Genomic DNA, 23,659 nt, shown 5'->3' on the forward strand with positions numbered 1-23,659 from the left:
AGCCTGGATTACTTGAGATTCTGACTCTAATATATTATCAAATTATTGATTTAAACTTTAAATTTAAAACTTTTACCTGTTTGCATGTATGTATACACAAGTGTCTATATCACACGTGCAAGTTGGGAGGACAACTTGAGGGAGCCCTCCTTACACCGTGTGGGGATGGATGGAACTCTGTCCTTCGAGCTTCGAAGCAAGGGTCCTGTGGCTCCTTTTTTCACCTATAAGCCCTGAGCCAAACCTGATACATTACAGGAAAGGATGGGGTGCGTGCGTGCGTGTGTGTGTGTGTGTGTGTGTGTGTGTGTGTGTGTGTGTGTGTGATGAGCCTGCGGAGTGTAGGTGTCCCTAAAGCAGAGACTGAAAAACATAGCTTGGAAAACCATGGGCTCCAGACGAAAGTTAGTTTTTCTAGGCGCCACTGAGTACCGCACAGGGCCGCCTGCAGCTTTCATGAGTCTCGGCCAGCACATCCTGAACACGTAGTGGCTAAGGTTAAGGACCTTCCATCCGGGATAGTGCTAGGGTCACGTAAGTTCTAGGAAGGGTCCCCACAGCGCCCAGAGCGCTGTGCTCAGCCCACACTCACGCCGCAGGGGTCGCCACGCTCCCTGCTCGCCCACGTGGGCACGGGGCAGGTGGGCGCGGGAGGCCGCAGCCAGGAAGGGGGCGGGGCGCAGGTGGGGCGGGCCGGGGGCGGGGCGAGCGCGGTTCCGGGATCCGGGTCCAGCCTCGGCCCGAGGCCGCGGGGTGCAGCTAGCGGGTGCATGTGGGGGCGTGCGGTGAGGAGGCGCTGCCCGCGGGGGCTGCGGCGCGGCCGGGAGGCGTTGCTGGCACTGCTGGTCCTGGCTGGGCTGGGTGCGCTGCTGCGGGCTCGAAGCGGGTCGGAGACAGTGGACCCGGGACCCCCGCAGACTCCTCTCCCCGGGCGTCACGAGCCGGTGCTGCCCAGGCCGCCGCTGCCCGCCGATGCTCTGGGAGCGCAGGGGGAGGCGGTGCGGCTGCAGCTGCAGGGCGAGGAGCTGCGGCTGCAGGAGGAGAGCGTGCGGCAGCACCAGATCAACATCTATCTGAGCGACCGTATCTCGCTGCACCGCCGCCTGCCCGAGCGCTGGAACCCGCTGTGAGTTGTCGCGGAGCCCCGGCGCGTGGGACGCAGAATCCTTCTCGGGAGGAGGTGGTGCAGAGCGGGGGTGGTGGGGGGCGTATCTAGAGGGCGAAGAGCCGGGAAAGTTAAAAAAGAAAATCAGAACGAACCTAAGAAAGTCACTCCAACTTCGTGCCTGTGGGGGCAGTTAGGACTGTGGGTGTGGCTGTGACTCCAGGGAGCTGACGGCGACTAGCACATGGCTGACCCCATTCATTGGTGTGGGTGTGCTGTTGCCCAGGGATAGAGCAGAGCCATGGAGATGCCCAATGGCCGTGCCCGAGGCCCAGAGCCGCCTTCCTTTCTCTCTGGCTGTTGAAGTCCTAGCTATTGGTGGAGGGCAGTGGGAAGAAGGGGTTGGTGGGAAGGGCGCCTGGCGCCTGTGGCTTTTCAGTCCAGCCGAGCTCAGTCTTGTAGGTGGTGCAGGGCAGATCCTGGGTAGTCAGAGCCTAGTTCCTGTTGGAGCTGCTGGCTTTTCAACAGGTGAGAGACAAGGAAGCGAACAGCCGCAGCAGTTGCTGCCACCTTTGACCCTGGATCTCCCAGACGCCTCCACCCTTTACATTTGTTAGAGAATTTTTAGTCCCCACTTGAGCTCGGTAGATTTCCTGGAAAACAGAACTCAGAAAGGGGTCCTGGTTAGAGCCACGGGGCCAGCCTGGTGTGACCATCAGGCGCTTGCCATCTTCTACTCCCCAGGCCGTGACAGTTCATTGTTTTTCCAGTTTGGAAATGGATTCAGAGGGCATAGGCAACACTGAGCTGCGAGAAGATGAGATCGGCAGTCTGCTGTGCCCCCTCCCCCATCAGGGAGAGTTTAACAGACTTAACTGAATTTGCTCACGCCTACGGCTATGGCTTTGCCCGAGGGCCTTATCTCTCTCTTTCTGAGTCAAAATTGCTGGGATTGGCCGGGATTCTCCACTCCTACCTACCCAGTGCCTCAGGCAGCTTCGGCTCTTTGAAAGGCCAGGTCTTTTGCTCACTAGTTTTGTGGTCTCCGACGGTTGGGTTCAGCCTTTAGTTGATTTGGCCTCAGTTTCCTCGTTTGCAAACTAGGGAACGGATGAGGGTTAGTCTGTACACTCTGTGTAAGTGGGCAGAAGGAATGCCGCCTCAGACTTAATCAGCGCGCACCTGGGAGTGCCCTGTGCTTCTTATTTCCTCTTCCTCCTCTGCCCTTCGTGTCATCTGCATTTGGTCGTGAAGTTCTTCTCCGGATCCAATTTCCTTTATGGTTAGAAGTTGTGAATATCTCTTTGAAACACTTTAGATAACCTGTGGGGGCTTACAGTTTCCTGTCTCCATGGTGATGCAGCTGCCTTGTGTCCTGCCGGGATTTGAGCCTAGATCCTGCTGTGCCATTGACCCTGGGAATTAATCCAACCCAGCAGGATGGGCCTTGCCTCTGACACGGGCAGCAGAGCCTGCCCCCTTAGTTTCGACTGGCCTGAGAGAAAGGTGAACTGGAGCTGTGTATGTCTGGGCCAGGACAGACTTTGAGACACAACCTCCATATGGATAGCAGTACCAGGGCCTTACAAGGGCGTCTCACTAATACCACATAATAGTCCTGCCCTCCCCCGCCCCCACTTATTCTCAGGGAGCAGCTTCCAGATCCTAACAGATGTCTGAATTCTCACGTGGTACCAAACCTTCTGTATACTACACCGTAATGCCGGCGACAAGGTGGCTGCTAAGTGACTACAGGCTTGTTGTGTTCGGTGTGAATACACTGGACAAGGGGATGAATGATTCGTCTCGTAGAAAGGGCAAGCTTTCATTTCAGTATTTGAGGAGGTTTACAACCTTCCCTTTGTAATTGATTTGTTTCTGGAATTTTCCATTTGATACTTTGGGAATAAGATTGATTGAATAACCAAAGCTACAGAATGGGAGCCCCCACACAGGATGGGGTCTCTATAGCAGTTAATCAGGGGCTCGAGATTTGGGTTGAGAAGTCAACCCTTATCCTGTGCTCACAATGTAGGGTTCTCAGGAGTCCAGTTAATCAGCAGAGAGGTACTCAAGGTCCTTAACTGTCAAGGAGGGCGAGCCTGTAAGGGAACTTCCAGACAAACCAAAGAAAAGCCATGCAGCAGGTCGCCCAGAAGGTCTGCGTAGAGATGTTCTACTTTCCTTTTTAGGTGGGGACAGTTATTTCTCTGTTTGTTTTTATCATAAAAGCAAGATATTTGGGCTTCAGAAATTTTACCATAGGAAAAGCAAAATCCCCAAACAGCTAAAAAATGCCAACAAGAGAGTAAGCCAGGCATGGTGGGGCACGTCTGGTCCCAGACCAGGCAGAGCTACGTACGTAGCAAGACTCAAAAGTAAAAGAAAAAAAAAATCAGCTTACAACCCCAGGAAAACTGTTATTAACATTTTGCTGTGTATCTGTCTAGACTTTTTCCAAGTATAGAAACAGACTTTGGAAAATATACACATAGATGTGTGGGTGAGAGAGAGCATGAGCGTACACGCTAGCTCCCAAGTTTTTTGCTGCCTTTGCATTGCCTTTTGCATACATGCCTGAGGAGACAACAGCAGGGGTCAGCCCAGGGACATCTGCTTCGGCACCGGGGTCCGATCGGTAAAGGGACTTCTGGGACGTTGGCTTTGCTTTCTTGAGATGTGGTGGAGGATCTGACAGTTGGGGGCACAGCTTTGTTTTGTTAGTTAGGAGGAAACAAGGCGTCCTTGGATAGTGGTCTAGTCAGTGGAGGTTCTGGACAGCAGCACAGTCAATTCATGGGTTCATGGTTCACAGTCCCTTCCCCAGTGCCTCTCATTTGATGCTAGTGGGGAGGGAGGGTTTTACTCCTAGATAGCAGGCCCAAGTAGGGAGCCCATAAAGCTGGGCTCTGCAGTCCTAGGGAGTTCTCTCAGTGCCAGGGACCTTCTCTAGAACAATGAAATCAAAATTTCTGTGGCTCTGATGTGTGACCTGGCTGGAGTGGCTGACCTAGTTGCTGTGGACTGCTGGCTCAGAGGAATCATGGTATGACGGAAATTAGAGGAAGTAATTAATAATAACTACGTTGAAACTAGCAAGGATTGGATTATGTCACAGGCCAAGAGTTGCTAACATTACATTAAAAAAAAAGTGTTCATTAAATGCAGTAACTGGATGATTGCTGACTGCCACTCACATTCTGATCTAGGTAGCAGGAGAGAAAGTGGGGTGACTGTGGTGGTGTCCTCTGACCCTTATCTGGAGATGTCATGTGTGGCAGCACCAGCCACATAGCTGTCTGCTGCTGGCTAGAGGAATGGGCTTTCTTGACCTTGTTTCCGTTTTGTGACCTTGACTGCTGGAGCTAGGTGTCTAGGCTCAGGGATCAGGTCTTGGGATGTCAGAGGGTCTCAGAGTCTCAGACTAACTCTACATAGATGTCCACAAGACCGAAAGTGCCCTGCTGAGCTGCCAGGAGGAAGCTGGTAGGACTTCTCTTCTGTAGAGAGAGAGCTTATCTGCTCTTGCAGAATTACCTTTGTGAAGCATCCCATATCAAGTGGACATTAACCTAGTATTTCTTCTGCTTTCCAAAAAGGATTGAAAAGCATAGAATATTTTCTTAATCTTTGTCAGACCTAGCTTGTGGCCTTTAGCCAGCGACTCAGATCCACAGAAACTCCTCAGAGTCAAAGAACCTCCTCAGAGCCACAGAACCTCCTCAGATCCACAGCACCTCCTCAAATCCACAGAACCTCCTCAGATCCACAGAACCTCCAAAGAACCTCCTCAGAGCCACAGAACCTCCTCAGAGCCACAGAANAGAACCTCCTCAGAGCCACAGAACCTCCTCAGAGCCACAGAACCTCCTCAGATCCACAGCACCTCCTCAGAGCCACAGCACCTCCTCAGAGCCACAGCACCTCCTCAGAGCCACAGAACCTCCTCAGATCCACAGCACCTCCTCAGATCCACAGCACCTCCTCAGATCCACAGCACCTCTTCAGATCCACAACACATCCTCAGATCCACAGAACCTCCTCAGATCCATAGAACCCCCTCAGATTCACAGGACCCCCTCAGCTTTGGATCCATTTTCCTGCCCCCCCCCCTTTTCACTCATTTTGGACCTATATGTTTTAGACATATCACTAAATAGCTGTGAAGGCACAGTATGGCCAAGGCAACTTATAAAAAGAAAGCATTTAGTTGGGGACTTGCTTACAGTTTCAGAGGGTGAGACCATGACTGTCATGCGGGGAGTGTGGCTGCAGGCAGGCAGGCATGGCACTGGAGCAGTAGCTGAGACCTCATATCTGAAAATTGGAGGGAGGGAGAAAGAGAGAGAGATTGACTTTTAAGCAGACATTTATATCATTTATATTTATTGTGCTCATTGATACAGATACCTTTGGATTTGATTATGCCATTTATGTTATACGTCATATTTGTTATTGTCTTTTGTTACTTGCTCATTTGGTTTCATTTTACAACACAGGCTTTCTCTGTATCTCAGGCTTCCCTGGAACTCATTATCCCTCTGCCTTGGCCTCCCAAGTACTGAGATTGCAGGTGTGACACACCACGCCTGGCTTGTTGCAATATTTTTGTTTTGTTGTTTTTTAAGACGGGGCCTCACTGTGTAGGCTGGCCTGGAGCATCCTGTATGACTGATGGTAGCTTTGAACTCCTGATCCCCATGCTTCTACTTCTCCAGTGTTTGGATCTTAGGCCAGCACTCATGGTGTTGTGTCCTGGCTCAGCCTCTGCCTGTCTCAGGCCACTGACGTGAATACAGTGATGTTGGTTTAAGGGTCCCTCAGCTTGGACTTCCTTGTGGTTTATTTTGAAGGATGGATCGCCACAAAATGTCACAATTTAGATAACAATGACCATTCATTATTTCACGTTTCTGTGATGGGGGTTTAGGAATACCGTAGATGGGTGGGTCTGGGTCAGGGTCTCAGAAAGTCTCAGGCAACATGATTCGTGGGTCTTGTCATCTGAACCCGTGGTGGGGCAGGAGACTGTGACCCCTAGATGGCGCACTTACCTGTTCACAGCCTCCCCCATGGGGCTGCTCAAATATCTCACAACCTGGCAGCTGCCTTTCCCATGCCCCATTACACTGTAATATGAAGGAACTGTCACCCAGCACCACCTTCCTTTTCCTCTTCCTTTTCTTCCTCCTCCCTTCCTCCACTCCCCCGCTTCTTCTTCATGTCTTCTCTTCTTGTGTGGTAGTTTGAAATATACTATTTTTGCTTTATTCTATGATGTTATTCCTTCTGAGGCTGGATTGAATTCTCACCTTGAATATCGACCAGACTCCCGTGTGTGGCTTACTAGATTTTCCTGATGCCGGTACTGTTGTGCCCATGAATTACAGCCTGGGGTCTGAGGGTATGGCTCCTGCCTGGCTTCACGACAGCAGGATGTCCCTGCTGCTGCAGCTCAGTTTTCCTGGAGTGCCTCGGGATGCAGCTGGGATGAGACTGTGGAACTGGCTGAGGAGAACAGCTCTCTGCCCCACACAGAGTCTCTCAAGAGGCCATTTGTGATTCTAGAGAAGCCATTACACTGGTACTAGAGCCAGGCCATGGCCACAGAGCCTCAGGATTCACTGCAGAAGTGGTGGTGGCATTTATCCTGGGAACTTGGAATCTCCCAAGAAGGCCCTGGGAAGGAGCAAGGGAAAATCTCTGTTTGGTGGGAAGGAGTGCCACCATATAGGATGCCTCCTACTGGATACGAGGACTGAGCCAGGAGCTCCCGAGAAGACTGTTGGTTATAGACCTCCGGGGTGTTCACAGCCCTGTACTCTGTGAGCTGAGCATGCTGTGTGATATCTCTGAGTCTCAGCTTTAAAACCAAACCCATGAAGCTGACACAGGGTACATGTCTTTATTATTAATTGTATGTATGTGTGTGTATGTGCTGACAGGCCCAGAGATGTTGGATCCCCCTGGAATTAGAGTTACAGGAGTTGTGAGCCTTCTATTATAGATGTTAGGAAATCAAACTGGGTCATCTGCAAGAGCAGAAGTCACCCTTAACCACAGAACTAACTCTCTCTCCAGCCCAGGAAGTGATTTCAGAGGTAAAGATTAAATACTGGATTTTACGTGTGAGTGGAGTCCCATGCTGACATCTCTAAAATGAATCTGTTCTGTACAATTCAGTTGGCAACTTTTCCTTTCTGGTTCCTGAAACTATGTCAGCCTCCTGCTTAGCTTTGATGGATTACTACAGAGCGGAGCTAGGATCGCCCCAAGAGGCACTCCATTCTAAGGCGTGGCAGAGACAGATATGTCAAGGGACGAATCTTTATTATAGAGATACGTGCTCAAGAAGCTGTGGGTGCGGCGCTATGCAGGGTTCTCTTTAAAAACAGTCTGAGATGAGGTCGTGGGGGGTGGGTAATAAACATGGGTTGAGGTCTCCTGCGTGTTAACTCTTGATGGTGGACAGTCAGTGGGAGCTTCTGATCCTGTCTGCCTCCTGTTTGAAAAACCTCAAAGTAAAATAAAATGGAAAAGGTGCCAGGGATAAGTTAAGTCACGCATGTGAAGCGCCCCACTTTGCTTTGAGGGGCTAGGTTTCTATCCACCTGGTTTGGTTTGGCTTTTCTGAGTCAGGGTCTCATGTAACCCAGGCTGGTGAAGATGACCTTGAACTTCTGATCTGCCTCTCTTTATGTCCCAAGATGTTACGTGTGCATCGCCAGTCCTGGTTTATGTGGTATTGGGGCCAAATCCAGGGGTTTGTGCATGTTAGACAAGCACTAAACTTCATGGGGAATGTCACCTCGGCAGAGGGCCCACTACCTCACTAATTCTATGGCCACTCCTGTCCCACTCCTCTACAGTTCTTGTCCACTACCCTTCCTGACTTTCTCTATTACATAGGTAATTTTCGTCATGATTGACTTGCTTGCCTGATTACTGTCCCCTGGAATGTAAGCTCTAAAGATAAAAGCCCTTGCCTATTTGGTACATGGTAGGCAATCAGGAAATACTTGATGATTCAGTGGGCAGCTGTGCGTTGTGCTCCTCTGTGTAACTCTGTGTCCCTTGAGTCTGTTGCTCACCTGTCTTTTGAGGCCTTCTCTTGGAGGCCAGGGGAGACTGGCTGCTCTTCAGTGCTTATCTTCTCGTGGCGTAGCCAGCTCATCCTGTGGCATGGCCCCAGTGTCTGAAATCTGGTGGCTCTGATATCATTTCGTTTTGCCATCAGCACTTCCTGCTGACAATTTCTAGGCATTGCCCCATAGTGAGCGCCACAGCCCTGAGGTGGTTCTGAGGATAGATTGTTGTATCGACCAGGAGCCTTCAGTATACAGTGACACAGATTCCTGACCAAGCCGGGAGATTATTGACTCCCAGGAGCTTTAGTCACGGCCCTACCCCGATGGTTAGGCGGGCTCAGTTTCACCCCCAGAAGCTGCCCCTAATAATTGAAGCCATGTATCTAATTTATGTGCTCTACTTTCCACCTTTGTGAGGTGTAGCGACTTCTGCATGCTGGGGGAGGTGGGCACAGTCCCTGGGTGACAGGAATCGTGTGACCTGCACCTTGAGAAATGGAGGAGCTCTGTGTGGCCGTCAGCTCTCTAGGACAGACATATTCCTTCTTAGAGGAGATCAGGGCTGAGCTGCTTTTGGAGAGCATAGGGGGTTTTCTGAGAAGAGAAGGGAGGAGGAATCAGGAACTGCCAGGAGGAGGGAGCAATCTGAGCCAAGCCGGATTGGAATGGGGTGGACAGATAGGATAGCCAAGACCCCAGTGAGTGACAGGCTCCTTTCCTTGGATTCTGTCTAGTTTGTGTGTTGTTGTCCAAGTCTTGACATTGCCTTACGGTTTGAAAGCAGTATCCCATAAGCAGGCGTTGTTATGGTTACACCTTTTCTTCAGCATCTTCTGGACTCAGTGGAAGATCCTCTAGTAGATTATTTCCCAGGAGAAGCCTAAAGATTAGGCCTGTGTCCCCATCGTCACTCCATCCCCAGTACTATACCCTCGGGCTTTTCTGTTGTTGAAGTTACTTTCTGTTTACAGGTGCAGAGAGGTGAAATACGATTATGATAACCTGCCCAAGACTTCTGTTGTCATAGCGTTTTATAACGAGGCCTGGTCCACACTCCTTCGGACAGTTTACAGTGTCCTTGAGACCTCCCCTGACATCCTGCTGGAGGAGGTCATTCTGGTAGATGACTACAGCGACAGAGGTAAGCCCTGTGTCGGGCTAGGGTGAAAGGGGAAGGGAAGAGGGACTAGGTGTGCCCAGGGATAATTTGGGGCATACTCTAGGGTCAGCTATTGGCCAGCAGAGAGAGGAGGCTGTACGCGGAGCTCCGCCAAGTCAGGGAGGCCTTGGAGGTCACCATAAGGTATTGAGATTTCAGGGGTCTGATAGGAGCCACCCAGAGAGCTTTGGAGGGACAGGTGGGTCGTCAAGAGGTCAGTGTGCTCATTGAGGAATGGCCAAGGGCAGGGACAAGGCTGGGCAGGGATGGGAATGGGAAGTGGGAAGGGGAGGGCCGACACAGGGCAGCCTTGGCTTGGCTGCGACTAGTATATCCGTGGAGTGACCCTCACCAGTAGGTGTTGGGTGACTGGCTAAAGTAGGGACTGTTGGGCTTAACTGAGGAGAAGTGTCAAGAATGGGATCACTGAGCGCCATTGCAGTTTAAAACTGTGCCATCGTCCTGAGCCATCACGCACTCAGCAGCTGCTACCTGTGGGCTGTGTATTCCTGGCTGTCTGACTGCAGGACAGAGAGTGTGCTCAGACCTACACGGGTGTTGGGCTGTTCTCACAGACAGAGATTCACCCGGGGCGACAGGAGTTTGGTGTAATAGGCCAAGATGATATCTGGGCTTGTCCCCTCCTAACACACGTCAACTCTTTGGGGGATTCTGCAGCTCCAGTTTGCCTGGCCTGGCCTAGCACTTCACACCCCACCATTCTGGTCTGCCAGAAAAGTTAAAAGGGTACAAGAGACTTACCCTTTTTCTAGACGTTCCCTACCTTCTTCCATCAGGCAGAACGTCAGACCACAGCCACACCCAGCTGCACAGGGAACTAGAAATTACAGTCTTAGGCAGCTGTTAAAAACAGTGAATTTTTAGGCTGGGGGGCAGAGGGGGTGGCAGGGGTCCTGTGTCCCCCTGGAGTGTACTCTCACAGCGGCCTCAGGGCCTTCCCATAGGCCCCATCTCCAAAAGGTTCCACCAGCTCCCAACAGCGCCATCCTGGTGAGGAAGCTTTAGTCACAGTGCATCCATAGAGGCAAGGGACCATATTCAATGGTTTTCCATTTTTAATGTGCACAAGTCAACCGCTGGAGGACTTTTAAATTAAGGTTTGTTTGGTGGCTGGAGAGTGGGCTCAGTGGTTAATAGTGGTCACTTGCTGTTCTCCCAGAGGACCTGGGTTTGGTTCCCAGCACCTATCTGATGGTCCGTAATGGTCTGTCACTACAGTTCCAGGGGAGCTGACACCCTATTTTGGCCTCTGCAGGCACCAAACAGGCAAATGATGCATGAATCTACAGGTAGGCCAACCATCCGTGCACATAACATTAAAAAATCAAACAAAAGTGTGTGTGTAGGTATGTGCATGCATCATATGTATTTGGTGCCCTTGGAGGCCAGAAGAGAGTGCCGGATCCCCTGGAAATGGAGTTATAGACTGTTAGGAACAGCCTGATGTGGGTACTGGGAACCCAGATCCTGTCCTTAGGAAGGGGACCTCATATTTTTAACAACTGAGCCCTCTCTGCAGCCCCTTATGAAATACTTTGTAGCATCAGCTTTATTGAGACATGCTCAGACACTGTAACACTCTCCCACTTAAAGCTCATGATTGAGGTGTCTATAGACAGGCCTCCTCCAGCCTGACCTTAGTTCTTGGCATCCGAGTGACAAAGAGAAGACTTCTATACTTGTCACTTGAGGGAACCGGGAAGACACTGGATGGTGGGGGCTGGGGTGTGTGCTCTGCCAAAGATGTGGGACAATGACCGCTGTTCTGTTTGTGTCCACAGAGCACCTGAAGGAACGCTTGGCCAACGAGCTGTCGCAGCTGCCCAAGGTGCGCCTGATCCGTGCTAGCAGGAGAGAGGGCCTAGTGCGAGCCCGGCTACTGGGAGCCTCTGCGGCCAGGGGCGAAGTGCTGACCTTTCTAGACTGTCACTGTGAATGCCATGAGGGGTGGCTGGAGCCTCTGCTGCAGAGGTGTGTGAGCCCCATGGGGGTAGGGGAGCTTGGTGGAAGCAGGGACAGATTCGCCTTGGCTGCTGGGGGTGGGGTGGGGTGGGGAGCGGGGTGTCAGCCCACATCTGGTATCCTTTAGCGGGATCTCTGTGATGGTACAATGGTAAATTGTGGTGTGTGAAAGGTGCTTAGAATTGGCTGCTTTTTGGGGACTGCTACAGTGCCAGCTTCTTATAGCAGAGCCATGGGGCATCAGCAACCCCAGGCTTACAGAGTTGTTTGCAGAATAACTCTTGATGGGGATGTGCATTTGGACGTGTGCTTCAAGCACAGCTCGCTTAGCTGTGGATACTGGAGTTACCCAGCATTCATTAAGTACAACACTTGGGGTTCTTGAAACCCAGACCCTAAAAGAGGTAGGGAGGTGTGTGTGTGTGTGTGTGTGTGTGTGTGTGTGTGTGTGTGTATTTACAAGTATTTGTATATAGTACTAGAGGTTGAACTAAGAATTTTATGTATGCGAGGCATATCCCTAGAACCCGCAATTTTCAAAAAAATACTAATTTTTTAAGTATCAGAACTAAAAATGCAAGTAGATATGAGCAGAAAGAACCTAGCCTGTATTTTCACCCTTATGCTAGATTAGTTGTAAAGTATACTTTTTAGTAATAACACACACACACACACACACACACACACACACACACACACATATCTTCAAGGCTGTTCCCCTGTCATGCTCAGCCTCTTACCCAGCCGTCTACACTGTAGGTCTGGCTGTGGTTCTCTGTGTTGTCCTCTCCCAGTCTTCCCAATTGTCTACTATAGAAGGCAGAAGTTGGCGAGCAAGCCAGGAGTTCCCCCAGATGGAGCCTTGTGTTTAGGGTTTCCACTGTAGGCAGACAAAAGGTCAGAGGTGTCATTAGTGACAGCCTCGGGGTTTCTGTAGGGCTGAGCTAGAGGCTGAGGTTGAGATCTATATAGTGTGCTATCTGGAGTCTGGCCTATGGGCTCCCCTGTCTCTCCCGCAGTGTGCAAGCAGATGGCTACCCTTGGACCAATGTGAAGTCTGAGGATGCCACCCTAACCCCTGAGCTAACAGAATATCAGAATGGCAGAATCTTAGACTACCAGGGCAGCTCCTCCCTGTGAGCAAGGCCACTCTCAGCGAGGGGCTCTCCACTCTACAGGCCCATTGGAAATACCCAGGGGACGTTTGCATGTGACTCTTAGGATTTCACTGAGCTTCTAGATGTGTTCAAAGCTCACTAGGACTTTGGCACACATTGGAACGAGACCCATGGGGCCACAGACTGTGCCTGACTGTCTTAGCTGTATCCTGGCCCTTTCCCTCCAGGGGCCTCTGGAAATAGGTGTCGGGGTCATCATGTCAAAGACTGCTCTTGGTGTGCTGCAGGCAGAGGGTGCTGAGTAGTGCACGTTGTGCTCTTAATTCTGAAACTTCCCCATGAATACATCTACCCCCCAGGCAGAGTCCTGCACCCAAGTGTCAGTGTGGCATTTCCTCTGGTTCCTCTTTGTCTAAAGTTGGGTTCTCTGTGGTTCCTGCCAAAGGCCGGCAGCCAAGCAGGCCTGTCCTTACTCTGCTCCACCTTTCTAACAAACGTCCCTCAGTTTGTTTGGAGAGGTGGGTGTTGGCAGGTGCTCCGGCTGCTCCGGCCTGGCCTTTGCCAGTCCCACCTCAGCTGGCATCTGCTGTCTCTCTGACTCTGTTCCTTTGGTCTAGGACAGGAGTGACTCCAGTCTGCCTCTGTTTCATGAGTCCTCTATGCCGTTCCCTCCCCGCCGTAACCCAAAGAAAGAAGCCCTCAAGGGGCTATTCCCTTTCAGTTCATTTTCTCCCATGTGTCAAAAGTCACTGAGGGGCACGCTGCTGGACAGTTGGGTCTGGATTGTGTTCTTGGATAGCAAAGCCAGCGTGTGCGCAGGCTGATGTGTACACACACAAGTTAAGACGTTTTATTTCACTGCATAGTTCACAGTAACAGGGAAAGAAAAGTGATGGTTTCAGGTTCTCGGCCACTGAGCTTACAGCTGTGCCCTTGGGAGTCCTCATTTTAGTCCCATGAGGACGCATCTCCATCTTGATATCATAGAGGCAATAGATTCTGAGACATCAGGCGACTTGGTTGATGCAGTATAGCAAATAAAGAGCAGTGTTCAAATCCTTAAAGATGAGAGTCTAATTATGAGCCTGACCTCAGGCTACCACCTCCTCCTCCTCCTCCTCCTCCTCCTCCTCCTCTTCCTCCTCCTCCTTCTCCTTCTCCTCCTACTCTTTCTCTTCCTTTTTATTTTTGACATAGTTCCTCTATCTAGCTGCCCTGGAATTCACCCATATAGACCAGGCTGGCTTCATACTCTCAAAAGAACCATCTTGTCTTCCTAGTGCTGAGATTAAAGGCATTTACTACCATGCCTGGTACATCTTCTGTTCTGAAGATACATTTTTTTATTAAAAAAATTAATTACATCACATTTGGAGGTAGAGCAAGAGCGAGCATGCACGGGTACCTCACACTGCATGTGTGGCAGTCAGAGGACACTTTGGATGAGTCAGTCTCTCTTCCTACCACGTGGGTCCCAGGGATTGAACTCGGGTCATCAGTCTTGGCCGCAGGCTCCTTTATCCACTGAGCCATCAGTGGATAATTGTTTGTTGATGAAACCTTTTGCACGCCTGAGAAATTGAGCATTTGCTTTGTGTTAAAAATCACCTTTGATATTCACACACCTTGACTCTTTGAAAGAGATTCAGATTTAGCCAGAATGCCCTCGGACTGGGATTAGAGAAGATGGAATTGTAGGATGTTCCAGTTTCAGCTCCTCTCCACCTTCTTCCATGCTCCATGGTGGCTCCCCAACATGATCCAGACCCCTGAATAAGGGAGGCGGATCTTCTCACCCAGGAGTGGTCCCGCTGCTCGTCCTGCTGTGGTCTGGAGCAGACAGATGAGGTGGATGTGTTGTGTATTTGCAGGATCCATGAGAAGGAGTCGGCCGTGGTGTGCCCTGTTATCGATGTGATTGACTGGAACACCTTTGAGTACCTGGGCAACTCGGGCGAGCCCCAGATTGGCGGCTTTGACTGGCGGCTGGTATTCACGTGGCACGTGGTTCCCCAGCGGGAGCGGCAGTCGATGCGGTCCCCTATCGATGTTATCAGGTCAGGCCGGCCTTCCTGGCTGCTCACCTCAGAGCCTGTCCTACGGGAGGGATGACTTCCATTTTCTACCTCAGTGCTTCCCCAGAACATTTATCTTACCAAATGTCTTGGCCACACAGATAGGCTTTATATTGGTATGTTTCAGCTAATTGATTAAAAATTTTATTGGGGGAATCGTGCATAAGCTAAAATTTGCACTTCCCCCTAATTGAGCTGAAGATCGAATCCTGGGCATCACAGTTGCCAGGCAAGTGCTGGCTCCCCCGCCTCTGATCTCTAAAGTTCCAACAGCACAGGGATTTTCCTCTCCCAGCCATTGTTCATGTCAGGGAGTGGGGCCAGGAGCCACGTTCCCTTCTTCCCACAGACCTTGCCTCCTCAGGAAGCTTGGATCTTCTCTCCCCTCCCTCACAGGGCGAGGGCTGTGGGGTGTCTGTGGACCTCCAGGCTCTGCCTGCTATAAGGCACAGAGTGCGAACTCAGGGGTGCTTGTGGAGGGATGAATACGTGAAAGGCACTCGGCTTCGTGGGACAGAGACTCGGGGGCAGAGGCGGCACAAGCGTTGCTCAGCCGTTCATGACGGCTTTGTGTCTCTTGCATTGAAATATAGGTACTACTTTTTTCTAGGTCTCCAACTATGGCTGGGGGCCTGTTTGCTGTGAGTAAGAGATATTTTGATTATCTGGGGTCTTATGATACAGGAATGGAAGTCTGGGGAGGAGAAAACCTCGAATTCTCCTTTAGGGTGAGTAGTCTTCTGTTTGGACTCATTCTGTGTTCTAATTTCTCATAGTCTCTCTCTCTCTCTCTCTCTCTCTCTCTCTCTCTCTCTCTCGCCCCCCCTCCCTCCCTCCCTCCCTCCCTCCCTCCGCCATGCTGCCCCTCCCTCTTTAACCTTGGAGGCATATCCAATTACTCTGAGAGACACTGACAGACACATGTTAGCATCATGCTTGATGTCTTAGTCAGCTGTTTTGGGAGATGTACTTTTACATTTCTGCCAGACTTGTGCTGGAAACAGCATGGCAAGTCTTCTAGCGTTTCTATCACCCTAAAGAAGGGAGGAGTTGAGGCAAGGAGTGGCGATATGGCTTGCGCATGCTCACTCAGAACTGGAGTACCAGAGCCAGAGTCCTGGGCCCACCTCTTGGAGCTGATTTCTGACCTCTGTGCTCTGCTTAGGAGGCAGCCTCTGCATGTAGCACGGCTGATAACTGTGGGGCGCTGTCTTTTAAACAGGCATGTTCACAGGTTCACTGTACAAAGTCAGACGCGATCGATTGAGTCTGTGGTCCGGAGCTTAACCTCTGCCGCAGGCCTGGCTGCTGCCCTGGGAGCCCCTGTGCAAAGCCTTAGCGTCTCAGCCATTTCCTCGTCAGTGGAATCTTAACGTGTTTCAGAATCAACCTATATTTTTAGCAATGTTTTGTCTGTTGTCCTACCCTCTTGAAACAGTTAGCTGAGAAGAATTTGGCCTCCTCCCTACCCCACAGTGTTCACACCCTACGTTATAAACACCAGATGCTAGGCTCCTTGGAGAACGCCTTTGGGAAAACGAGGCCCCAAGTGACCTGAGTTTTGGGTGTGATTCTAACAGTTTTTCTGCCTCTTCCCTAGGTGTCAGGACGCTCTGCCTCTTCTAGAAGCTTCCTCTCTACCTTTCAAACCTCTCTTCTTCCTTGCTGCTCTCTTCTCTTCTGTGGCGTCAGGTAATGAAGACACGTCTGACCCACTGAGGAAGTGGGTTGCTGGCGTGGTCTCTAGGGCCCACCCCAGTCAAGTGCATGATCTGTATCGCCTGGGCCTTGGGGTTCTTCGCTCCTGTGTCTTGTCTGTTTCAGGGCTGCTTTCTCACTCTCTCCCTCTGTGCCAGGCGCATGCCATGCCAGTCAGTGGCCTCTGTCCCTGGAGAGGGTGAGTGCCTCAGAGGGCGCCACCTCCCGACCGCACTCCCTGTGGACCAGCAGCCATCTCTTGCTCACTGTGTGACCTGTCCCCTCCACCCCCATTGCAGATCTGGCAGTGTGGTGGCACTTTGGAAACACACCCGTGCTCCCACGTGGGTCACGTCTTCCCTAAGCAAGCTCCCTATTCCCGAAGCAAGGCCCTGGCCAACAGTGTCCGAGCTGCAGAAGTGTGGATGGATGAATTCAAAGAACTCTACTACCACCGCAATCCCCAGGCCCGCCTGGTGAGTCTCGCCCGATGTGTACACCAGCAGCCTCATGGTAACCAAAGCCCTGAGGTTTGGCCCCCAGCAAAGTAGATCTGGTTCTAAGAACAGGGAGTGAGCTAGGTCTTTCTGATATAGCATGAAAAAACCTGTTCTTCTATTCATGGATATGAATACCCAGTCGGTTCTCACAATCCACAGAGCCATGTTTTATAAAAGCCGCTGCAAATACTGAATTAGTGATTTTCATGCCATTGCTTCTAGCAATATTAGGTTCCTGTGAGGCTCTCACACAATAGTTTTGCCAGCCAGTTGCGAGTGTTATGTGTATCGGGACATACATTCATGTATTCTGTTTGAGGACTATTTATGTATTTATTGTTGGTTCGGCAACACTGACGGCTTTGCCAAGGGCACTGTACCCTGTGTCTGAACAGCTCTCACCTACAGGTGTTTTCTCTGAGGCACATCACAACCTCACAGAGAAAGCACCTGTAGGGAAGAGCTGTGTGTGTGTGTGTGTGTGTGTGTGTGTGTGTGTGTGTGTGTGTGTGTGTGTGTTCATGCTTAGGCACATGTATGCTGTGGTACATGTGTTATGGACAACTTTAGGGGAATTGCTTCTCTCTTACTACCACGTAGGTTCCAGGAATCAAACTCATGTTGTCAGACTTTGTGGCAAGTGCCTTTAACAGCTGAGCCATATCTTTGGCCCTGCGTCACTTTCTTACATTTAGGAATGCAAGGAGCACTGGCTGACAGTCACTTTAGATGGCTGTGTCTTAGTTAGAGTTTATAGCTGTGAACAGACACCATGACCCTGGCAAGTCTTATACAGGACAGCATTTCACTGGGGCTGGCTTACAGGTTCAGAGGTTCAGTCCACTTTCATCAAGGTGGACACATGGCAGTGTCCAGGGAGGCATAGGACTGGAGGAGGTGAGAATTAATTCTACCTCTTGTTACTTCCAAGAATCTAAGAGGAAGGTCTCAAAGTCCACCTTCACAGTGACACGCCTCCTCCAACAGGCCACATCTATTCCAACAGAGCCACACCTCCAGATAGTGCCACACCTGGGCCAAGCAAATTCAAACCACCACAGCTGGTAAAGTCAGAAACACAATGTGAAATACAAGGCCCCAATAGACTGTGGAAAAGACTCATATACAGTGTGAATGCGAGCCAGGAAGGCAGGGCATGGCCCTGTTAGACCTTCCTGGGAGCATGCGTGTTGAACGACTTGAAGGGATTATGTCCATGACAGTGCGACTCAACATGGAGGTACAGAGCTGGAGAGCAGCCAGGCTGGGCTGCGCCGGCACATCCAGTCTGGGTTGTGTGGTGGCATCTGTGGGCACTGCCAGGCTCGGCTGCACCGGCACATCCAGTCTGGGTTGTGTGGTGGCATCTGTGGGCACTGGTGCAGGGGTCTTGGCTTTCCTCTTTGTAACCCGTTTCATTGTGCCTACATGCTCGGGTTGGAAGTTAAGCACAGTTGGTTATCTGAAGTTCCTGCTCAGAGCACTCCTGCCTTCTTAGCTGGCGGTCTCTGTGCCCTTTCAGAGGCTTCATCCCACCCTTCCTGGAATGGTTCACAAACCCGCTGCCGTATTCTTCCACAGCTACATCCCTGCACCCATGGAATCCAGCCACGCATTGAGCTGAGCCCGTATCCCATATGGTGAACGAGGGGCCGCTTGTGCCTCAGAGCCTCATTCTGGGGACCTATGGATCTGCCCCACCCCAGCCCCTGCCACAGGCTTGGGCCCATGGCCTCTATACCAGCCATCTCTGTACCAGCCAGAAGCCATCTCTGCACACCTAAGGGCCACTTGCTGACACAGGAGCCCTTAATGGAAAATTCTCCCAAGGCCTTCCTAGTAGCCCTGCAGGGTAGCTACCAAATTCTCATCTCCCACACCGGAGGAAGGGGAGGAGGGGAAAAGGAGACTGAGAAACTGAAGGAGCCTTCCTAAGGCCTGGTACCTCCGGGGAGGCAGCAGCAAGCCTTGGCCTGCATGCCAGGGGGGTTTTCTCAGTTCGGCTGAACCCAGGAGCCAACAGCCTGATCTGCTGCCTGTATCTTAGAGGCTCCCCATCATCCGCCTCGGCTCTTTCTGTCTTGCCTAGAGCAACAGACTAAAACGCCTGCTCCTCACTGCCACCCAGCCTGGAGCTCTCGGCTGCTATTCTCAAAGTGTACCCCTCTCCCCAGAACACACACATCAGCGGGTGTTGAATGCACCTGTATGCTCCATGCTAAGGTGGGCTTGGGTCAAAGCCGGGGCACTGTGAGTCTGTAAAGAAAGGACTTGTGGGACCAGTGAGATGGCTCGTGAAGGGACTTGCCACCACGTCAGAAGACCTGAATTTAATCCTGAGGACCCACTTGATGGAAGGAGCAAATTGCCTATCACAGCTTGTCATCTGGTTTCCACATGTGCATGCAGGCTGACACAAAGCAAATGAAAGGTTGTTAGAGAGAAGTACTGGGGATGCCATAGACATTATTTAATCCTGACCTGGGGTTTCTACCCTGCCTTGTCAGTTCCTGGAGAAAAGACACAACTTTCATTATATATAGTAAGCCTCAAACAGCACAGAAGCTGGGCAGATACCTACCCTTCTGTGCTATCAGAGCCTACTTTCCCATCAGTAACCCGAGTTGTCACTTACCGTGTCTCATCTGTGCTCCAGTTGCCCAGCCCTTAGGGCCATGCTTTATTGACTCCTAACCCATGGTGTCTTCCTCTGTCCCCCTTCACCGTCTTCTCATGGTGGTTCTCTTCAGACCCCAGACCTGGAATCCTAAACCACCCCACCTGTGTCTCTTCTGCCCAACTGTTGGCTGTCAGCATCTTTATTTACCAATCAGAAAAAATTTGGAGGCCAGGTCACATAGGGTCTGTGTGCAGACTCCAGATCTTGAGGGCCCACACTCAGCATTGCAGTAGAAGTGACATCCAGATGTTTGTGTGCTGTCATTCCTTGGTGTCCCTCGCCAGCAGGAGAACACAGTAGAGCAAGGACAGTCACATCTCAGCCCTTGCTGTTGTTCTTGTGTGAACATTTGCTGCCTGCTGGCAGGCTTTATTTCCTTACGCAAAAGCTCTTGAGGGAATGCCAGACAGTGGTGGCGCATGTCTTAAATCCCAACACTCAACAGAGGAATGGATATAGAAAATGTGGTACATTTACACAATGGAGTACTACTCAGCGATTAAAAACAATGAATTTATGAAATTCTTAGCCAAATGAATGGAACTAGAAAATATCATCCTGAGTGAGGTAACCCAATCACTAAAGAACACGGATGGTTTGCACTCATTGATAGGTGGATATTAGCCCAGAATCTTGGAATACCCAAGATATAATTCACAGATATATTCACAAACATAAAGCTCAGGAAGAAGGAAGACTGAAGTGTGGATACTTCGGCCCTTATTAGAAGGTGGAGCAAAATATACCCGGGAGGAGTTACAGAGACGAGGTGTGGAGCAGGGACTGAAGGGAAGGCCATCCCGAGACTGCCCCACCTGGGGATCCATCCCACAGTCACCAAACTCAGACTCTAATGTGGATGTCAACAAATGCTTGTGGACAGGAGCCTCATATAGCTGTCTCCTGAGAGGCTCTGCCATTGCCTGACAAATACAAAGGTGGATGCTTACAGTCAGCCATTGGACTGAGCACAGGGTCCCCAATGGAGGAGCTAGAGAAAGGACCCAAGGAGTTTGCAACTCCCTAGGAGGAGCAACAGTATGAACAACCAGTACCCCCAGAGCTCCCAGGAACTAAACCACCATCCAGAGTACACATGGAGGGACCCATGACTCCAGCCACATATGTAGCAGAGGATGGCCTTGGAAGTCATCAGTGGGAGGAGAGGCCCTTGGTTCTGTGAAGGCTCGATGCCTCAGTATAGGGGAATGCCAGGACCAGGAAGCAGGGAGTGGGTGGGTTGGTGGGCATGGGGAGGTGGGAGGAGCTAAGTCAGGCGGATTTCTGAGTTCAGGGCCAGCCTGGTCTACAGGGTGAATTCCAGGACAGCCAGGGCTTCACAGAGAAACCTTGTCTCGAAATACCAAAAATACAAAACAAACCAAAAAACCAACGCTCTTGGGGTGCAACAGGGGTGCCTGTGAGGTCAAACTTCCAGATGCTTGCTTACTGCAGTCTTGAGCTCATAGTAATGAGTTAAACATTCAGCATGTTTGTACTTCACTATACTGAACATGCTGGTTACTTATAATAATATCTAGGCCACTTGCCTGTGTTTGAGAGTGAATGTTCATATATCAATAATAAGAAGGGTACAGCCCTAAGCCATCCCACTCCTCTGGTTAGACATAAGAATGGCCTGTGGTCACAGAGTCCACAAGGGTGCACGGGTCCAGGATGCTGGGTCACAGAGTCCACAAGGGTGCACAGGTCCAGGATCCTGATGTGGGGGTTCCTAGGCTCTGTCTGCAGTTGCCTTGTCTCCCGATCCCATAGCTCTGCCAGTGTGACAGTCTCTTCTGTTTATTGCCTTTGATGTGACTGTCCCCACTCTAATGTGTTAGTCTGTTGAAGACTGTGTTCGACACCCTCCTTCCCAAAAGGACAGTAAGTATTCAGTCACTTCAAATTCCTACCCCCCCAGTTCTTCCTTTTAAAAATAAATCCCATTTGATTTGTTTTCTGTGACTGTGATGGTGCCAGTGGTGCACACATGGAGGACAGGGGACAATTTGAGTATTCTGTGGCCAGCACCGAGCTCAGGAAGAGTGTGGATTGTGTATGAGCGAGTGACTTCATCGAGGACAGCGGTGGATCGGCGGCCTGTAGGGACTCAACATTCTGTTGTTTTCTCAGGAACCCTTTGGGGACGTGACGGAGAGGAAGAGGCTTCGGGCCAAGCTCCAGTGTAAAGACTTCAAGTGGTTCCTGGATACAGTGTACCCAGAACTGCACGTGCCGGAGGACAGGCCTGGCTTCTTTGGGATGGTAAGCTGTGGGTCATGGTGGAATGGATGTTTGCCCTGGGTCTGAACAACAGCCCTGGGGAGCAGGTCCCCATTTGTGAGCACCTCAGACCTCCCCCATTTTCACCCCTCCGGTCTGATCATGTATGTACCGTCCTTTCCTCTCCCCTTGGGCATCTGGGCCCTGGGTCGGCCGTGTCAGGGTGAGCTACTGTCTGCTGTTTGGTTGACTGGGACGCCATGCTGCATGTGGGGTCAGAGAGCAGTTCTCAGGAGTGGCTTCTCCTCTGTCGCTCTGGGACCCGGGGAGCAAGCTCAGGTCATTAGATCTGTGTGGACGTGCTTGCACCCATTGGACATCCCACCAGTCAGTTAATTATGGGAGTGGGCATATGTGGTGTTTCTGTGTCCTCCTCTGTGCTAGCGTTGTCAGATTACTTTCAATCGTAACGCCTGGCCAGTTAGTGATTTGCCGCCCTTAAAAACAACAAGAGCAACAGTAGAGGCAGAAGACTCCCAGTCATCCAGAATATGTAGGGGGCGAGGGGGGGGAGGCCAACCAAGACCAGAGTCTTGATTTTGTTAGGAGCTGTACCATCTCCCGGTGGGCTAACTGTTGCCTATCTGAGGCACTTCTGTCCCATTTTGGATAACTACAAAGCCAGGGTTTAGTGTTCAATTTTGTTTTCAAGATGAAAGTGTTCAAATGTACCGAAACACAGGCAATAGTGTAATGAGTCCTGTGTCTGTGATTCTAGAGTAGACAGGATTCTCATCCTCTTGATTCCTTTCCCCTGTCCTACCTTGGTGCTTTTGACTATTGATGTCCTGTGATTTCCTTCTGTGCACTCAAGTGTGCACAACCTGCCACGTAACCACTAAGCCTGCCACGTAACCACTAAGCCTGCCATGTAACCACGAAGCCTCGCTCCTTTTCACGCCTCCTAAGCTCTGTGCGTGGTTGCAGATTCTAGCGGGGACCCACACACGGCCGGGCTGCTGCAGCTGTGGGCGGTTGCAGGTTCTAGCGGGGACCCACACACTGCCGGGCNGNTGCAGCTGTGGGTGGTTGCAGGTTCTAGTGGGGACCCACACACTGCCGGGCGGTTGCAGCTGTGGGTGGTTGCAGGTTCTAGTGGGGACCCACACACGGCCGGGCTGTTGCAGCCTGCTTTGGAAGGCTCCTTTAGCCTGAGCCACACCTCCCCGTTTTCTCTGCCATGACTGCTTTTACCCCAGCCTGGTCCTGTGTGGACTGTTTCACTCGTGGCACTGTCTGTAAGCTGTACCTCTCTCCTCCATGTTTCCTAACCCTGGAAGTGAGGCCACACCCAAGATTGACTAGGGCAGCAAGAAGGCTGTGACTGAGCAGTAGACGTGCAGGCTTTTAGGCCAGATGTGTTGTCTTAAAGTTTGGCCAAGTTCCCATCTGTTGTTAGCATAGTGACTGGAAAGAGTGGGACAAAGGATCAGGGTTCCTCTCCCACTGTGTTCTCCCCACTGAACCTCGGGTGGAGTCCTTTTGGTGCGTGGAGATCTAGACTGAGGTGCCACCTTCGTGTCTTGTTTAGCTCCAGAACAAAGGACTAAGAGGGTACTGCCTTGACTACAATCCTCCCAATGAAAACCACATTGAAGGCCACCAGGTCCTTCTGTACCTCTGCCATGGGATGGGTCAGAACCAGGTAGGCGTGGGCCTTGGGGGGGAGTGGCAAGCTCTTCTTTTAAAACATTTTTTTATTATTATATTTATTTATTTGCCTGTGTATGTGTGTATACCTACAGTGTGTGTGTGTGTGTCTGTAAGTCAGAATGACGGGTCAGTTCACTTCCTCCATGTGGATACCAGGGACAGGACTCAGGTGAGGTCATCAGAGCCTTTACCTCTCTCACTAGCCCTCTGCTCGAGTAGCACTCAGTGGCGGAGCACTAGCCTAGCGTGTGGGATTCACTCAGTGGCGGAGCACTAGCCTAGCGTGTGGGATTCACTCAGTGGCGGAGCACTAG

The 23,659-nt window shown here is 51.1% G+C and overlaps 1 protein-coding gene across 1 annotated transcript in view; it reads left to right on the forward strand.

The window, feature by feature from the left end:
* Window positions 1-712: 712 nt before the first annotated feature.
* Galnt12 (polypeptide N-acetylgalactosaminyltransferase 12) overlaps window positions 713-23,659 on the forward strand; it is a 25,777-nt gene continuing 2,830 nt past the window's right edge. Inside the window, exons 1-8 of the mRNA XM_021200634.2 lie at window positions 713-1,126; window positions 9,165-9,334; window positions 11,155-11,344; window positions 14,325-14,510; window positions 15,139-15,256; window positions 16,526-16,702; window positions 21,543-21,674; window positions 23,224-23,337. Coding sequence (XP_021056293.1) covers window positions 771-1,126; window positions 9,165-9,334; window positions 11,155-11,344; window positions 14,325-14,510; window positions 15,139-15,256; window positions 16,526-16,702; window positions 21,543-21,674; window positions 23,224-23,337 — 1,443 coding nt within the window. The 5' untranslated portion in view covers window positions 713-770. The remainder of the gene's footprint in view (window positions 1,127-9,164; window positions 9,335-11,154; window positions 11,345-14,324; window positions 14,511-15,138; window positions 15,257-16,525; window positions 16,703-21,542; window positions 21,675-23,223; window positions 23,338-23,659) is intronic.

This window comes from Mus pahari, chromosome 6, assembly GCF_900095145.1.
Source record: "Mus pahari chromosome 6, PAHARI_EIJ_v1.1, whole genome shotgun sequence".
Classification (NCBI taxonomy): domain Eukaryota; kingdom Metazoa; phylum Chordata; class Mammalia; order Rodentia; family Muridae; genus Mus; species Mus pahari.